The 19,289-nt window shown below is 40.4% G+C and overlaps 1 protein-coding gene across 1 annotated transcript; it reads right to left on the bottom strand.

Moving 5' to 3' along the window:
* Window positions 1-855: 855 nt before the first annotated feature.
* UBAP1L (ubiquitin associated protein 1 like) lies at window positions 856-18,217 on the bottom strand. The gene is made up of 6 exons (XM_073304329.1): window positions 18,044-18,217; window positions 12,971-13,125; window positions 10,365-11,195; window positions 8,178-8,387; window positions 3,026-3,127; window positions 856-1,668 (listed from the first exon to the last, which is right to left on the bottom strand). Exons 2-6 carry the CDS (start codon window positions 13,100-13,102, stop codon window positions 1,519-1,521), a joined length of 1,425 nt encoding a protein of 474 aa, XP_073160430.1. The 5' UTR covers window positions 13,103-13,125; window positions 18,044-18,217; the 3' UTR covers window positions 856-1,518.
* Window positions 18,218-19,289: the final 1,072 nt, after the last annotated feature.

Genomic DNA, 19,289 nt, shown 5'->3' with positions numbered 1-19,289 from the left:
CCCAAAGAGTCTACAGTCTATTTAAAACAGACAAAGCGTGGGAAAAGTTTACCTCCATTTCATAATTGGAATTAAGAGATTGTACAAGGTCCAACAGGAAGCCTGTAGCCGAGCTGGGAATTGAATTCAGGTCCCCTTGTTCTGGTCTAGGGCCTTAACATGAGATCACCCTCTCTTTCAAGAGCCGGTGTTCCAGCCCTGCTGTGACACCTCAGGAGGGTGGTAGGATATCAAGCAGTAACAGAGGGGCATTTTCTAAACAACGATATTTAAAACTATAAATGGGAACATGGGGGAGAAATGTAAGGACAGATTGTTTAACTCAGCTGAAATAGATTGCACTATGAAAGCTTTTGGAAGGACACAATGGAAAACGGTAAATATTCTGCAGCTAATTAAGGACTGTCCCTGCTAAGTTGTGCCAGTTGGCATTTTCATAGGAAAAGACACAATAAACATATTTAAGAAAAAAAAAGAAAATATCCCTTGCTCACAAGCAATTACATCTATGACTAATTCAAAGGAAAATCAAATGCTTGAGTTCATCTATGTGACAACATTATCCCTGTAATGTTGCAAAGGGCAGAGAGGTGATTTGGATCAGTTACATTCTTTGTATGTCAGTTACACCAGAAAAAAAGCCTACATCCAAATTTTCCAGATCTCAAAGACTGTGCAAAACTTGATTATTTGAGCCACCACTTCCCACCTTCTGGAATTGTGCTGCTTCTCTGCACTTTCTTCAATTGGACACAGAGCAGAATCTTTCCTTCAGTTCTCTTCCAAATTTCATGAAAATTCCTGTTCATGCAGGGCATACGTCTTGCATAAGCCATATTTCATCTTACTCGATAAACATGATATATTAGTTATCAACAAAATTACAACAGAAGCCTTTGTTCTTCTCTTACACTCAGTTAAATATTGTATTCATTTTACCTTTATCCTTTTAAATGGGAAGCCAATGTTATTAGGCTGAAATCTAGAATTTGGTTACACACTTCAGACAGGAGGACTCATCTCAAGAAAACAGGAACTAATTTTCTGGGGAAATGTCCTGCTTTTATAAAAAAAACAAACAAACAGAAACCTTTTCTGTTGGCTTGTGTTGTGTAAAGTTCACATCTGGCTATATTTGCTGGTATTGTACTGAGGAGGCCATGTTTTGCAAAGCCTTGTAAGCCATGTCCCGGTTTTTGCAGAATTTAAGCCACATGGGGGCTTGGATCCAATTCCATTTTATCCAAAACAGTGAGATAAGATAGTCAAGGTGCGCATGTGGAAAGTGGGGGTACGGAGAAAAGTTTCTGATATAAAGCCACTGCTATGGTACAGTGACAAAGCCACTTGTAATAGATGTTCACAGAAAGTGAGGCGAGAATGAGATGCAACTTTAATGGCTTATTTCTGAGGGGCTATAGTCATGTCTTTCACTAAATTAACAGCCTGCATCTAGAATGAAACTGACACACATGGGTCTATGGTGGTGGTCAGTCTAGAGATGAAAAGATGTCACTGTTACCAGAGATTTGATCCCTGTGTTCGTGTCATCAGCTCTTCAAGTGCCTTATCTCTATGATTCTCACAAAGCAGAAGAACCTCTTTGATTTCAGCTTGCTGGAAACCCATATCCTTAAATTGCACTAAAAGATGCAGGAATTCAGCTGCCTGGGGGGGGAAAAGGAACAAGAAGGAAGTTATTGTATCATTATCGATTCAAGGAGAATTCATTGTAAGGTTTCAGCAGAAGCAGCAGTATGTGAAAGGATGCAATCGATCTATATGATCTAGCAGGATTAATTACATTTAAAGAACAATGTTGAAATCAATGGCACAGAATGTGGATGGTAAAGCCCTGATTCTGAATGCTGCTCCTTACAGGTGAATTCCTGTGCTTAGGCAGGGCCCCAGGGAAGTCAATGAGGCTCCATATACTTGCAGGGGCTGCCCATGCAGAACCAGGAACAGAACAATTTGAAAACCCTGGGCCAAATTCACCACAGATAAAAGTGGACACCTGTCCACTGATTTAATGGAGTGACACCTGCCGGCACCAGTGGTAAATCTGGTCCCATCTCTCTAAAAGAGAGAAAATGTCCTTTTTCTGGACACACGCCATGGATGGAACTGACAAAGAGGCTAGCTTTTAACGGCAGGTAACAACTATTGTTTCTTTATTTCAATACTGTTTGTGATAAAACAGTCACTCACTTCACCAATTCCAAAAGGGGGTCAGTCTGGTTCTAAAGTGGCCCCTATCCAACAGAACGGTGAAATACTCCTAGTTTGGGGGAAAATTATGACTATTATCGAGTAACGAAATAGAATTTCAGTCTATATTAGGAAATAATTACATGAAAAAGATACATCAAATCAGAAAAATATACTAAGCACAAGCTGGTATTTATTTCCCCCCCCCACCCCATACCCTTCATTCTTGCACCAGATCTTTACTGGCCTCAGTATTTTCCACAGCCTCTCATCTGCAACTAAATCAGCAGAAGTGAAAGGTACAATCCTGCATGTTGTGAAATTCGGGGTTCTGCCAGACAGTCCAGACCCGAAGGTAGGTAGTGTTTCTCCTCTTCCGTGCCAGCTTTTCACACTGTTAGGGGCACCTCCCAACACCCTTGGCCAAAAGTGACTTCACACACAGTCACGGTGCCATGGCTCGGCCGTCTGGGGAAAGGAAGGCACAGAGTGGAGAGCCTGCATAGGGGCCTTGGCAACTCATTGTGGAACTAGTAGGTAGATGGGCCACAGGGGAGGCTGGTGCCCAGGCAGTATAGAATTCATCAGTGCAGGGGCTATAGAACCATAGTGTTTCCACTGCAAGGGGCGGGGGCAGTAATGGAGCCATTCACAAATACTCTGCACTCCCTGTGTGAGGCAGAGCTGGATTCCTCAACAGCTCGGTGTAGCCCACAAGGAAAGGGGTTCTGGAGGTCGTGCTGGGAGTTTGATTCAGTCCCACCTCTAATACAAGGCCTAAGCAACATGACTCTTTGCTCTGAAGGCACCTAACCTTCTTCTCCGAGTACTGGAACATTTCCATGGCTTCTTCCACCTGCCCCTCTTCATAGCCCTGTTTCAGCAACCTGTCGCAGGCACTAAGGTAACTGAGAAACTACAACAGAGAGACAACAACAAAGAAACTGAGTTAATATAACCTCAGGGAGAGAGGGTGAGCAGCAATCAAAATCTATTGCCTGTATATGAAATCTTTGATTGAAGGAGTCTGCCTGCCCACCACTCCAAAGCCCTGCAATATGGAGGCTCTGTCTTGGAGGTTGTTCTTATGATTGAGGTGTTACCAGAGCTCCTCGAGGGGATGAGGATCTTATTACCCAGAGCCAGATGTACAGGAAGGAACAAATTGTTCCATCGTGGTGGAAAATCCCTAAAGGCCTCGAGTGCAGCTTTCCTGGTTGAGAGGCTGGGTCCCCTGCTTCGTAAAATTCTGGCCATTGACTTCAGTAGAGCCAGGATTTCAGCCCTGGTGTTGTATGAGGCTTATTTATGCACACATTCCCTCAGGGTGGGCCAGATCTTCAGCTGGTGCAAATCAGGGTAGCCTGAGTAAGCTACACTGATTTATATCAACTAAGGATTTGGCCCTTTACTTAAAAAAAAAAAAAAAGTGTAAAATTGGATGTTTTTCTTAATCAGGCCTAAATTCTTAGGTGCCCAATGGTGCTAACGCTGGACTGTTCAGATTGAATTTGGGATTGGAGAATAGACTAGGATTGTAACAAGAAAAGCATGGAATATAAGTAATTTGCGCATTGTACCATTATCCCACAAGCTGGCAAAAACTGTATATTACAGCCACACTTCAGGAAACTAGGCCTTTTGTCTTTCAGTCTCCATTAAGGTCAGCTGTATTTTTGCACCAGTTTTTAGTAGAGGGAGGATCACAAATTTAAAAAAAGAGATGGGAAAGAGTCAACACAAACTTGTTCCATTCAGTCCATTGCCTAATGTTTTGTTCCTACGAGTTTTCAGTGACTCAAGCAGCAGGACTTTCATCACTTCCCTGGAGAAGATAATCATCTAAGATCTTCCCATTCTCTGGGTGTGGGAAATATGAACAAATGGAGAGACTTCCCCTCCCCCGGGGAATCCAGAAATCTGAACTCTACTTGATGTGGGGGGAAAAAAGTATTTTAAAGTTTGTTTTTTTAAAGACTGTACCATTAAAGAGCTAGGTGGTGCTGAATTCTAACCTGCCATGCTCACAGCGTCACTCCTGATGTTCAAAACTTCAACCCTCTAAGGGCTTGCTCCAGAATTCTGAGCAGAATATGCCCCTCAACCCAATGGAGGCCTGTTAGCTGTCATTACTGAAAGCAAACAGTTATTTTTGGCTTTCCTCATTGTTCTTGGAGTGCTGACAGCACAATTCCCAGTGGTATCTTATAAATACCACATAAGCCATTCACTGCCCAAAAACTTATGTGACAAACAATAAATGAAATATACAACGGTAAAAATAGCCAGGGCCAAATTCACCACTTGATGTAAGCGGGTGCAACTCCATAGACTTCACTTGAAGTTGTGTCTGTTGATGCCAGAGGAGAATTTGACTTATAATCTACAAAGTCTTTACTACTAAAAGAAAACAAGTGGCCCTCCGCCAGACTAACAGCATCAAAGCCAGTAGAAGGATTCACTAAAAGATCATAAAACTTGCTAAATGTCCAAAAAAAAAAAAAAAGCTTTCTAAAGCTAAGAAAAAAATTTGGCCGAATACTCATTTCTCCCGCAGTGCGGTAATGAGGATTAACAAGAACAACCTAAATTCACTTGCTATTATCAAATCAAATATTACAGCCTCTATTTGCTTGCCATTTACGTGAATAACTTGCTGTTTTTATTGGTCTCATGACCTTCCTTCTTAAAAAGCCAGTTCTGTTGACAATATTTCTTTGACCATTAACAGGGACATTGGCTTACAATGTTCACTGCAGAAGCAAACAATTCAGAGAATCTGACATTTTGTGTAAGCATGGTGTGGAATTGTGCAAAACAGGATGATTTCAGCATTATAAAAAAACATCAGTAAGACTAAACAAAAACAGGTTTCTAAATATTGTGACCTATCAACCTTCATGGTACAGTATAGACTAATCTTTTGCCTGTGGAGGTGGAGAAAGAATGTAGCTAGCTTATCCTGGAGGAATGTATTTAGGAACAACAAGTTTTGCATTTGGTTTTCAAGAATATTAATGCACCCACAAAACATTAGACAGGCATGTTCTCCAAAACTAAAACTAAACACATACACAGTTTTAATGCTTGCATCTATCCTAAGCTGTTCTCTCTGGGTTTTTTCCTGTGTCTTATAATAAGGTTAAGGATGGTTATAAACACCAGGTAGCCTCAGTGCGAGCGTCTTATATCAAAGAAAACTTCTCAACAGAGTTTTTATTCTGGCATTATTATCTATGGAACATACTAAGGTACAAACCAATTTTGAAGTTCTTCAGTACACTTGTAGCTTGGTAATTCATCTGTCCCCCTGCCCCCCCTTCATTATGTTACCTGTCATGCTATGCAGAACAATATTTGTTTTTTCATATCAGAGAAAAGCAATGCAATGACTCAAACAAGTTAACAAGCCCATAGCTTACACATTCACTTGAATGTATTCTCAAGATTTCCATTACAAGTTTGTTTGACCTTCACAAAAAAGGCCTTTCTCTCCTAGGCCACCAATTTCTGATGGTTCCACAGGCGGCTGCTTAAAACAGGATGCACTGTACACTGGTTTTAAGTGTCTTGCCAGCCAAATCAGAGAGCAGCCTGTAAGTTCCAGCATCACAGCCAGAGATGAAGCACAGGAATGGCATTGACTGCAAGAATAGGTCGAACCAAAATGGAGAAAAGTGATGGCTTCAAAATGAAGGATGGGGGAAAACCATTATTCTTCCCTGGGAGCAAGCTCTGGACCAAGGGTGGGGAAATCCACTGTTAAAAACTTCCCTAAAGTATTCTGTGTCACCAGAACAATAAGACAGTCAAATAAGTGGAATGACAGCAAAATTTAAAACTGACAGAACTTTTTTACACAATGCATAATCAGCCTGCGGAACTCTCTACTACAACAAAATAGTATAATTGAGGCCAAGAGTTAGAAGAAGTTTTTTTTAAAATGGGCATTTAGGCAGATAATGAGAACAGTTACATTAGAAACAAAAAACATAACAGCAGCCATACTGGGTCAGACCAAAGGTCCATCTAGCCCAGTATCCAACAGTGGCCAATGCCAGGTGCCCCAAAGGGAATGAACAAGGACTATCAAAAAGTTTTGAAGAACTGTTACTTCTGTCAGCCATAAGCCACCCACTAACTGATAGGGGTTAGGAAGAGACTTCCATTATGGGCAGGTTATTCCACAATTGTCCATCCACTTTGGAATTCTTCCATATCCCTCAGAACCATGTGATACTGGTGACTGGTGGAGATAGGATACTGGATTATATGGCCCACTGACTCATTATAGCAATCCCTATCCCTGTATGAGCCTTTTAACCATGTTCTTTTGTCAAAATTGGGGTGAATGTTGCCTCTTTAAGGCTAAAGCTTGAAAAATCTTGCTTTGGGAATCAGGGTAGTTTCTGGCAGATTTACTCAACACCATAAAGAATGCAGTGATTTTTGGCTACCATATGATGTTACTGTCAATCACCCTGCCTGTAGTTGTCAGCACCACACTGCAGCCCAACATGACACTAAGGAGCAATGAATAGTCTTAATTTTTCTTTTCTTTTTAATTTTTGGTGGAAAAATTTTTCCAGCAAGGTCTTTAGCCTAATTTGGTCAGACTTACACCGGTAATTTGAGCCTGGAAGTCTTCATAGCTAACCATTATATTTCATCTGGGCTGTGCCCCTACACAACCAGAGAGGAGAGAGGAAATCATGCTGGTGAAAGAGAGAGACCAGTATAGGGAGCAGAAGGATACAACCACATATTTAGCTAAGGGCTGCACTGGTAACTTTGTGAGAACCTGAGTGCCACAGACAATTTGCATAAAATGGAGCAGATTGCAGCCAACCTCATCTGTAATATGAAGCACTGCCTGCTGGGATGTATAGCCTCTGTGGGCTGTACCCTCCATATTAAAGATGATGGCGGCACCCATGGTCAGGAGCACACTGCATGACTCCATTAACTACATAGGGCATGTAGGCTGCACTTTGCCCACTTCTCTGTATGTGGCTTGTTTTAAGTCTTTGTGAGTAGAATAAATAACATTCACCAATTTGGATTACAGAAATACTTGCATTAAACAGCAGAATTGGTCTGGGAAGGATGATCTAGTGGATAGAGTGCTAGCCGGTCACTTGGGAGACCTAGTTCCAATTCCCTCCTCTGCCACAAAATTCCTGTGTGACGTTCAGCAAGTCACTCTCTAGGCCTCAGATCCCCATCTGTAAAATGGGATAACAGTACTTTCCCGCCTCATAGGGTTGTGAGGATAAATACATTAAAGATTGGCATGTGCTCAGATATTAGTTAGTGCAGAGAGGCATCCACTAAGATAACTATAAGTGATATGTATGCATTGGTGACAAATTAGAATATTTCATGACCCAGTATAATGCCAAGGCATTATTTGTACGTATCCAGTGACTAATCACCATTCTGAAACAAATTCTTTAATTCTGGTGAAAAAGCAAGAAATCTTAGTGGGAATTACACACTCCAGTTCTGACTAGATGAGCCACGGCGATAAATCATATTGATCCAATGACTGAGAAAAAAAAAATCTGTTAGCAAAAATGTTTCCATACCATGAACACAAAAAATCTTCACTTCAAAATAACACTGTGCTTTAGGTCACCGATGTAGGTTTTTGGTTCTATATAATAAATAGAACACTATAAAATAGTAAAACAGCAACTAGTATTACCTATGGGAATGTGGCTGAACATAATGCAAGCCAATTTTATTACTTAAAAACTGAAGATCTAAGGCAAAAATCCTGAATTACTTCAGTTCTTATTAGGACGTATGATAAACTACTACAGTTTCCCAAAAGCAGAACTGGGCGTCTCTTTTAAGACTTGGCTAGTTACCAGATGATATTGCACTAAGAAGCTTCTTACAGGATTGTTCTTTATCAAGTATTTTCCATACCATTTAAGTAAAGCAATACTGGCTCCACTAACCTGACCTAAACTTTGTCTTCCAGTCTTCTGAAGGGCGAGGATTGCTCTGCGTATCGGATAACCCAAGGCTATAACTGGCTCAATAAGGTCACGTTCCTCTTGGCTTAATGCCGAGAGGAGGTCAGCTGTTGAATCTGGATGAGTTCTGTGGGAACTTGGATGTCGCAGAGCCCCAGAAGGGGGTGGAAGACAGGAATAGGGGCTGAGGGACTGAAAAATAAACACAATACTTTATGTTCGCTAATTAAAACACATTCATTTACAAGATACTAGCATTTAGTACTATGTGGAACTATTAAAAGAATACTTTTTCTCCTCTTCTAGAACAACAAGGTAATTGTGGAGGTTCAAAAGCATCATTTTGGCATTTGTCATTTAACATAATTTCATTAGACAGGGCAACCAGAGGAAAATTCCAATAAATGGAACAATTCCCTTCTGGTTCTGTATGAGAGCGTATAAATAAATGATTACAGTACAGGTTAGCTATCATGCATGTGAATTTGTGTGTTATATATCCTGTTCAAACATATTCTAAAGTTAACTTCAAATGACCTTACTGAGATCAAAATTTATGTTTCCAGGGAAACTCTGAACAGACCGAGATGACAATGTCTGCACACTGGAAATTTGGGAAAACTTTAAGCTGTGCACTCTAAAAATAAAAACAAACAAAAGAACCCAATCTAGTTATTACGTGGGGACAGCTACAACAATTTGTCCACAGGCTCTCCCTTCAAATGAGACTAGACTTAATTAAGTCTAGGCATGGATTCAAATACAGATCAAAGGATGCTGATATGGTAAACTGATCACATCCAGCTTCTAATTCTCAGGGAATCCTGTTCCTAACTCCAATAAGCTCTTTACTTGTCGTTGGTTGGCCAAGCAGGAAATTATTATAATATCAATGAGATGATAGCCAGGTGGCGAAGACTTAAAAAAAGTGACCGTCTAAACACTTGATCTCCTATTTAAGAGTGTGTTGTGTGTATAAAGATATAAAACCATAAGCAAGAGAGAAAGACAAAGCCATCTGAGATCCTAGAAAATGTCTCATGCTGAGAAGTGCTCACCCCGTTTAGGGGCTTACGGAATACAGTATGATGTATGATAGCTGAATAGATTGGGATGATGGATAAGTAATTAAATTTAACAATGGTTTAGTTTACAAGAGTACGCATAGGCATATAACCACCCCATAATTACTCTCTCTAAATCTCATGCAAGTAAATATAACTTGAGGTTGCCTTTCATTTATTTGGTCACTGTACCTGTGGCTTTTAAGTAACAAAAGTCTGACATCTCTCAAGTAGTTATGATAGAATTTGAAAATTTAAGATGACAGAAACTGCAACATTCATTCTGTCATTTTGTGGTACTTACTCTATGCTGACATGATCAGACATTATAATGTAACTATGGAACTAGTTCATAATTATTTCTTTCCTGTTTAGACTTTTTAAAAGTGAATTTTGTGCAAGTAAGAGGTGCCAGAATTGGCAGCAGTGAAAGTTGAGGTCTTTCTACCAACGAAACAGGGACAAAAGAGACAGTTATAGTGTAGTACTTCCACCCTGAGCTGCACCTTAGGGGTGAGAAAGTAGTTTAGTCTTCATGTTCATTCAATCCATGGCATCCCTTCTGAGACTGCCAAAAGAGCGAACTGAGGAGGCAGCTGTGTGTGGGATACAACAAGAGATGGTTGCGAAATGTATTTTATTTCCTGCCAAAAATGTCAAAGAAACAAAAATTGTTTACAGTTTCAGGTTTTCATTGAAAACCAAAAAAAATTTCCGTTGTTGAAAACTGTTTTTTCATTGCCAGTTGGCAATAATCAAAATGGTTGTAGTTCTTTGATGAAAATGGAAACCGTCTCACAAAAATGTCACCCAAAAGGCATTTTTTTCATTGAAAAAAATTTTCAGCAAAAAGTTTAGACCAGCTCTGGTGAAAGCCTGTCCCCCAACCACTACTCAACTTTCCTCAATTAATTTTTTCAGTGTTTTCAGCCTCAACATATAACGAAGGCCAAATGCTTATGATTTCCTCAGCTCCTAAGTTTGGGAAATACTGCTATATAGCTTGCATTGTCCTCTTTCTCTCTCACACCACTTTACATGGGGCTGTGTGACTACTATCGGTAGCACTGACAAAGGTACACGGTATCAAAAAGCCGTATCTTACCGCAACTGTGGGTTTATGGTTTCTTATTGGAGGTATTGATCTAGCAGCAGAAGTTGTCCTGGGACTACAGCAAGGGGTAGGTGGAGGTGTTGGGGTTAAAGTTCCCATCAAGGATACATCCGAGGCAGGTCCGTATCTAAGATTTCTGCTACTTCGAGAGCGCTGGTAGAGAGAAACCGGTCTTGGAGCCAGTTTCCTTTCAACAGATGCTCTATTTAAAGGATGCACTAAAGCAGCTAACTTCTTTTTGGCTTCTTCCAACTCATTCTTCATATTATTAAATAAAATCATGGATCTTCTCTGCTTGATCAGATTTGCGGTAACTGGCTCATGGCAGCAGTTTTCAGAAGGTGGATCTAACAATACCGGAGAAGTCCTTGGTCTAAACTGGTGAACTCTGGAATGCTGAGGCATGGCGCTTTCAACAAATTTGTTATCCAAAATGTTTTCTTCTTCTTTGTTGCTTTCTTCACCAGTAGTTGAGGAATACTCATCGTCCTCAGAATACTCATTCTCTTCAGAGTACCAGTCCTCACTTTCCGTCTCAGATGGGGCACCTCTGGCTGTGGAAGGGCCATATTTCACATCAGCAGCACTTAGGCTTACACATCTCCGAACAGAGGTTGTGTGTGTCACACCATCCTTTGCTTTCCCATCAGCTCTCTCCTCGTTCTGTGTATTGATGACATAGTTTTCTTTAGGATCAACCAAAAGCAGCCAGCAAGGTGGAGCTGTTGGCACAGCACCAGTAGTAACTCCATACCAAGGAGTTTCTTGCCCAGAAGCAGCCTCAATCCAGTAAAGCACCTTTCTTTCTAATGAGAAATCATGCTGTAAAATAGCAGTAAGCAGAATAATTCAGTATTTAAAAAAAATAACCTGATGTGATGTCAGTTAAAAGACTTTTATGGGTTCAAACCTTCACTCTTACTCACCTGAGTAATGCTTAGAATAGAACTAATTGCAAGATTAAGGGGTGCAGGACTGGACACAATGGGCCACATCCTCTGCTGGTGTAAATCAGCAGAGCTCCATCTCAGGCAAGGGAGTTATGCCAATATCCACAGTCTGCCCCAGTATCTGTAATCCTGAACATAGACCTGTATCCGCCTCTCAGAAATAATTACATCCAACTCAAATAAATTCACACTGGAACTTCGGGGTTTTTTTTTTTAATCTTTGAGTAATGCTTAGAAACCAAATAGCTTCCAGAGTTGAGCTCACAATCAAAACCTTATGCTTTGTTTTAAGTATTTATCACCTACAGTACTGGGGAAGGGGAAACACAGAACTGTGGACTGAGGGTGTTGGCATAGAAGTAGAAGAGGTACTATTTTCATATACTTTGTTTTAAAATGTAAATATATTTGTGATGTAAGTCTAAAGACCTGATTGAACAAATAAATCTTATATCATGCCCTGGAGCTCGCCAGACTAGAACTCTCATGGGCTGTCAGACAAATATATCCCATAGTCAGACCACAAGTTCTGTTATTACCACTTACATACAATTAGGCCCAGTACTTGCTAGAGTTACGACTGGAGATGGACCTGAACCAAATCCCCAGAGCGAAAACACACCAAACTTTGAGGAAAGATTTTTAGATCCAATCTTGCAGCTTTTATCAAATTCAAGTGAAGAATAATATTGTTTTTTTCCAAAGTAAAATATGAAGGTCAGAATTTGAGAGAAGGAGGCAACTGGTATGCCTGTGCAAACACAAACGTGAAAATCAGGAGACTGCACACCTCTCAGCCGTCAATTACCAGTTTTACACATGGTGCATAAGGCACAGATGCAGCAATCTCCTTCAAAAAACTATTCTTAGCATATTGGAGATATTTAAAATAGGGAGCAAAGCAGAGCTGAGCAACAATGAACTAGTGAAGAAGTGCGATGTGGTTTTTAAAACTTTGCAGCTCCTCCAGGCAAGAGTAAACAGCATCAATCTCTGTTACGAAGAGTCCTACATAAGACAGGCTTGCCAAGAATAAAGTGCAATGACTCCGCCTATTGGTGAGAACTTGTGGGACATCTCTGAAACCAAAGCAGTTCTTTTTACAAAGAGGACTCCAATTAAAATCCTGTCCATCCTATGGTTGAAACTGTGCTAGCAACAACTGTAACCTAGGAAATCTGCCCTAGTGGGTTCTGGAATAACCACCACCAAAACGATAGTGATAAAAAAGTACTACAGCCAGCCAATGGGGAAAATCCACAGTAGTTTCCTATGACGGACAAAACTGTTCTAGCAATCAATGTGTGCATTTAAACACAATGTTCAACTGTAATGTGAACAGGGTCTAAGTCTGTCAGAATACACCACACTGCAGCATATGTCCTAGCCAGAGTGGGTAGTTTTGGCTGGCCAAAATTCCCTTTCAGGTCCTGGGGCACAGGCCAAAGCAGGATCTGGGCTTTGCCCTACCAATCTTTGGCCTTGTATGAGACTGCAAAAACAGGTGTCTGTTTAGTCCAGGAAAGAAATATTTCAAGGATTTTTTTTCCTTTTCAGTGGGAAAAAAATATTAAGCTACTCTTAATATCATGGATATTAATATGAGATCAAAATTAACAAAGGCTCTAAGAACAGAGACTAACCTACCAGTGTGCACATTAGGATCTCAGTGCAGTCAGGAATATCAAAGTCGGCTAAACTGATTAAGTTGGTGCCTTCCGCAGAGTCATCTTCAAAGCTCTTGGACATTTTAAAAGGTATGTCATCCAGACAGCTCATATTGTCTCTTGATATTTTGCAATCTAACAGAAAATGAGTGAATAAAAAGAAGTCTCAGTAAATTTAATGTGAAACAGTAGGGTAATAGCATTTCACATGCCCCATCCTTAAAAAGACATGAAAGGAGAGGCAAAGTAGATATATTTTAATGACTGTGAATAAAAATAATTTAGCTTTTGAACATAGTTTAGAGAGAAGTGAAAAGCACTATATGCTGCCGATTCTGGTAAAGTAGAAGAGCAGTGTCCACTATGAATAACACTGAAAATCTTAAGAACTGTATTTGGTGTCAGATACTAGAAATATTTACATAAAGGACTAAACTTTATTATTAGATGAAGGAATTTGCGATGTACACAGAATAGGGGCCAAATCTCAAGGGTTCAGGTTTTGGATGATAGAAACTGTTGCAGAACCCAAATGTGATTCATATTGAATGAACGTGTGAACACAGTTTCTTCACTTCACTCACAGAACTCAGACTGTTGATCTTACGCCCTGTAATTTTGCTGCACATGTGGACATGCCTGACCTATGACCCACACATGGTCAATGCTCAACTCTACATTAGTGACATACTGTTCTTGTGTGGAATCAGGTCTGTCCACTCACACACACACACACACACACACACACACACACACACACACACACACACACACACACACACACACCCCCCTTATGCTCGCTGAGGAATGGACAACTAAGCTCTTGCCATGGATAATTAAAGGAGACAAAAAGAAAAGGAGTACTTGTGGCACCTTAGAGACTAACCAATTTATTTGGAGCATAAGCTTTCGTGAGCTACAGCTCACTTCATCGGATGCATACTGTGGAAAGTATAAAAGATCTTTTTATACACACAAAGCATAAAAAATGGGTGTTTACCACTACAAAAGGTTCTCTCTCCCCCCCAGGTGCCACAAGTACTCCTTTTCTTTTTGCGAATACAGACTAACACGGCTGTTACTCTAAAGGAGACAGGTTTTTTTCCATTTGCCAGTTTGCATTCTGCTAAACAGACTAAGTTCCAACGCAGTGCACATCTATACACATCCAGAACGTGCCTGGAGCCAGCTGATCTACCTTCTTGGCCCTATATTTCTAACCTCAAAAGAAGTTCTTATGAAGAACCAGCATGCAATTATTCTTTTATCCTCTTTCCAGAGAAGAGCCTGTAACTGCAACTCATTTGATCATTTGCATATGTGAACTTTCAGTTTGTTAGTTTAAATGGCTTTCCAAATCTTTGACAGCCAACAGTCCTCTCTTCTATCCACTGATCAAGTGTTCTTTTTTGATACCTATGGTAAGTGATAACTTGAACAGGTGGCATATAGTCACTAAAAGTCACCTAGACTTCAGCTGCACTTGCAGCATGATCAAGACTCATTCATTCTCCACTTCCATCCGCCACTATGTTCAAGCTTAATTCCCCACATATTTTCAGTACTCTCCATCCACTTCTCTTTCTTCGTCCCCTCACTATTCCCAGTCTATTCTCAACTGCCACATACCTCCTCACGTCATCCATCCATCCATCCACCCACCCACCCTTCTTCCTTCCATTCCCTCTCCCAACCAGAAAGCGGAGAACAGGGAAGGAACCAACTGGCAGTTCTTCTGGAGATGCAGGCTAAAATGGCATCTCAGGAAGCCACTGCTCAGCCTCTCCACCCTTTATGCAGTTTAAGGATGACCCTGGGTTGTGGGGAGGGGTAGGCAGTTTCAACCATGGACTGGTAGCCAGTGGCCAGGGAACAGTAGAGTGGAAGCACAAATAGATGTCCTCCTAGCCCAGTTGACATGACCCAGCAGCAAGGTCAGAGCTCCGCAGCACAATCCAAAGGGCTTCCCCGCACATGGTTGTCCCACTAGGGGTTTAAAGAGCAGGTGGAAGGTGACTGCTGAGATGGCACTGGGGCATCTTAACCGACGCACACAAATCCAGATGAGATTACTGGAAAGAGGAGAGAATTGCTGACATTACTATTGGGCGCACACGCATCCCTTTCTCCAGCTATGCCTCATGGGGAGAAACGCCCGCCCCTGACTCAAATGTAGCACACTCACATTTATTCCTATGAGTTATTTAAATTTAAAAAAAGCAGAATAATGAGGGTCAGCCCATACAGTTTATTTCTACGTGATTTAAAATCTCTCTCTGCCATACCGGTCATTTTTTGGAGCCCTTCATTTGGGAGGTTTTGCCCACATTGTTTTCCAGACCTTGCTATTGTGAGGGCTGAGATAACAACCACACTTCTTGTTAGAGGGATGTTGCTATTATATTATCTAGATAAACTTTACAAAGAAATCAAATAATGTTTAGTGTGGTAAAGGTTTTTTGGGGTTGGAATGGCAGGGAGAGAAGGGCGGAATCTGGTGAACTGGGATTAGTGGCATGGAAAGTATTCCTACAATAGTGCCAATAGATTTAGGCTATGAATGACTCAGTTAAGTGAAAAATAAAGATTCTGTTGCATAGGCAGATGAAGAATCCCAGTTCCCTAATGTCTTATCTATGATGGGCTGATAACGTTTTGCATAACGTTAACTGGCAAGTCTTGATAGCAAGACTTCTAACAAGACTAGGAATCTAAAGTCTGTACTTATTACAAAAAAAATCCCTACACAGCAATTGCTTATAATCTTTCTGAAAAAATAAAAAGTAGCTGGAATCATGTCAATTTTCACAAAACTGTTCTGCCCATAATTTTTCCAAATAAGAGGGAGGGTTTATTCATTAGTAAGGATAAGTACATCAAAAAAGAAGCAGAATTTATACAAAGAGGACATAGCAGCACCTATGAACAATGTGGATCTCACAAAGAAGAGGCACCTAATCAACTCACAGCCAGACTTCCATTCGTTAGGAAACAAATTTAAATACTGCTGTTACTAGACTAAAATATCAATGTTCCTATGCATAATTCCTAGGTGCAACTGACCTAATTAACATACCCAGTTTATATTAACATTACAGAAGGGTTGTTATTTGGATCGTTAATACAAGGATTATGTGCATCCAGGGCTGTAGTTGTAGCCAGATGGACAGTAACCAGCTTTGCAATGCTACACGTGTATTTTCATTAATACATTTCACGTGCAACAAGTTGGAATCCTACACAGGCATAGACCATCTGCTCCATACTTAAAAGAGGTTCAGCATAAGCTACAGCTTGCGTAAGTGTCACAGAAAAACAGAGCCAAACTGTATCTGAAAAGAAATGATTGTGAAACATTGCTCTTTCAGTTACCAGGACTACATATACTTAAGAGTCCACACTTATGTAGTCCACACTTATGTAATATTATGTTAATATTATCTTGCAGACATTGCATACTGCAGGAAGAGAAGGATGTTCCTGTAGGGTTAAATAATGAACAGTCTCTCTCTCAAAATAGGTGCAACTTCCATTATTGTCAATGGCAGTCAGGTATGTATATGGGAAAAAAAGGACATTTTGTTACCTTTTCCTAAAGAAAGATTTTTAAAAGTCACTTTTATGGATTAAATGAAGAGAGTTAATGCAATCCCTAAAGCCACTGTGAACATAACAATTGGTGTTCTGACATCTGTCTGAAATATTTGCTATCCTGGATTTGCCAAAACATGGGCTTGTCTATACACAAAAGTTAATCCACTTTAACTATAGTTAAAGCAGTACAATCCCCTTGTATCATACAGTCATACTCATATAAAAGTGCTTTATACCAGTATGGCCATTCCCATACAAGGAGAATGAAATATACTGGTGGAACTGTATTCATAGCAGGAGTTGTACTGGTATCACTATTTTGATTAAACCCCTTCCCCCATTAAATAATTATACTGGTACAAAACCTGTGCGTACATCAGACCTAAGAAGTGGTGACTACTAGAGACACACTAGATAATGGTCTGTCAGTACTACAAATATTTTCAGAGGTTCATAGCTTAGATTATAATGCCAAATGGACCATTATGATATACTATAAAAAATATATATATAACTGAGGCTTCCACTTTTAAGATTACAGGGAAGCCTGCCTGCCTAAAAAATAAAAGCAGAGTTACCAGTAAATACTAATTTATACCAAAACACACTTGTAACAAGGATTCTGAACTCATTCATCCAGTGACATCTTCACATCACTCTTAGTCAGTTTCACACTAGAGGATCCAGGTTGACAGATTAATTAATACACATCAAGTCAATTAAAAAAAGATGACACTTAGTACAGGAGTGGACAGAATGTCTTACAACTATACAAAATTGAAATTGAATTGCGACCAAACATGGAATTGGAGCCAAAGGAGCCATGAAAATTTATGATCAACCTTCTTTTGAGCCACAGTATTTTTCTAAACCTCACAAGGTAGCAGGAAAATGCCTTTCTGGACTCAGCTCAGTTCATAGGTTTCATCAGATGAGTGTTTATTTGAAGACATTCTTTTAGAATCAAACCACAAACTTGGATATAATAGTTACTAAGTGGCACAATATTTTAAGAGTTCCTCTTCAGTTGTTAGCTCAAACATCAAAACACGTGTTCTTCATTTGAAAAATCAAAATATTTTAACAAGGAAAAGGAACAGACGTCTATATGAACTATATTAAAACTACATAACTGGAGTATATTTTGCTCTATAGTATATCAACTGGCATTTTAAATTTTATGTTTATAAACAAGATAGAAGTATAAAGTTATGCGTACCTTAAAAAGAAATCATGCAGCTTTTCCCATGAAGTAGAGAAACTTGCGCTGTTTTACATACGCTAGCTGTTTATCCACTGCTCAATTCTTTAAATGCTTGCACACACAAAGTCAGGTGTCTGAGTTACGTTTCTACAATTTTAGATTATAGCTGTCTAATCAGTTAGCCTGCATCACATATCCTCTGACACAATAAGGAGCCTAACCACTTATGCTGAACATCCTCTGGTCACTCATTACCTTTTATAATTTGAGGGTGCTGCTGCCACTGTTTTTATAGAACTGAAGTTTTGTTTTAGAGCAGAGGTTCTCGAACTGTGGTCCGTGAGCTCCACTCAGGTCGTCCGCGGATAATTCCCTCTAAGGTGTACGCCTGGATGGCTGCACACAAGAGAACAAAGGGCCACCCACCTAATTAGTGGAGCTGCGCAGGCGTGGCTCCGCTAATTAGGTGCATGGACCCTGGAGAAGACACACATATAAGGTGAGGGGGTGGCCTTGGGAGGAACAGGGGGGAACAGGGGGTAGGTGTGAGGGAGCAGTGGAGTTAGAAGAGGGGGTGGGGGGAATTTGAGATGTGCAGGGCTGCGGTGGCCAGAGAAAGAGGTGACTTTCCCAGCTCCAGAGCTGTGGCTGCCAGGGAGAGATGGCCCTCCTTCCCAGCCTCAGCTCTGTAGCGGGGGAGAGATCCCCCCTCCTTCCCAGCCCTAGCTCAGGGGCTGCTGCGGTGGGGAAGAGAGGGCACATCCATTGCATTAGAAAGGTGAGACTATGAGTTGTGTGCTTTTATTTGTAGAACAAAAAAAAAAATTAGATTTTTTTTTTAATATAGTGCTTTTATCCAAAGTGCTTTACAATAGTTAGCTAACGGTACAAACATTTGGAAAGATCATTAAGTGGTCCGCCGAGACCCTCAGCAATTTTCAAGTGGTCCGCAAAAAAAAAAAAGTTTGAGAACCACTGTTTCAGAGCAAATACAATTCTAGGGTAAAGATTTCCTGTGTAACAGGAAGCTATAAAGAGCCAATTTTTTCCCCCCTTTTGTAAACCAGAAACCCTGGCATTCCCTTTAATTACTTTATGATATATATCATCATATGGTGTTTAAGGTAATACACATGGAAGCAACAATTGCTGCATTCTCTCTGGCAAAAAAGTCACACTCTCATTTTAACCCTTTCAAGTAAGTAATTCTCAGTGTGCCCATACTGACAGATCTCAACTCTGGGCACAAGTTTCAGTTAAAAATTATGAACATTTACTTGTAAAGCCACAACATAAATGATGTTGAATATGCCACTATATTTTAGTCAACCATATGCTGATTTCCTGATGCAGTTTTAGGGTGAAATGAATTTCATCACATGGAGTCTGAGTAGATACTTTCTATACAGTTGATGTAAGTGAGTTGGAAAGGTTAAATCCACTCCCTCGCGTTGGGGCCAAGATACAGGGTTGAAGCCTATGGGCTGGAATAGCAACTGCA

Source organism: Lepidochelys kempii, chromosome 10, assembly GCF_965140265.1.
Source record: "Lepidochelys kempii isolate rLepKem1 chromosome 10, rLepKem1.hap2, whole genome shotgun sequence".
Lineage (NCBI taxonomy): Eukaryota > Metazoa > Chordata > Testudines > Cheloniidae > Lepidochelys > Lepidochelys kempii.
The sequence above is the reverse complement of the archived record's forward strand: the minus strand, read 5'-3'. Positions and strand labels throughout refer to the sequence as shown.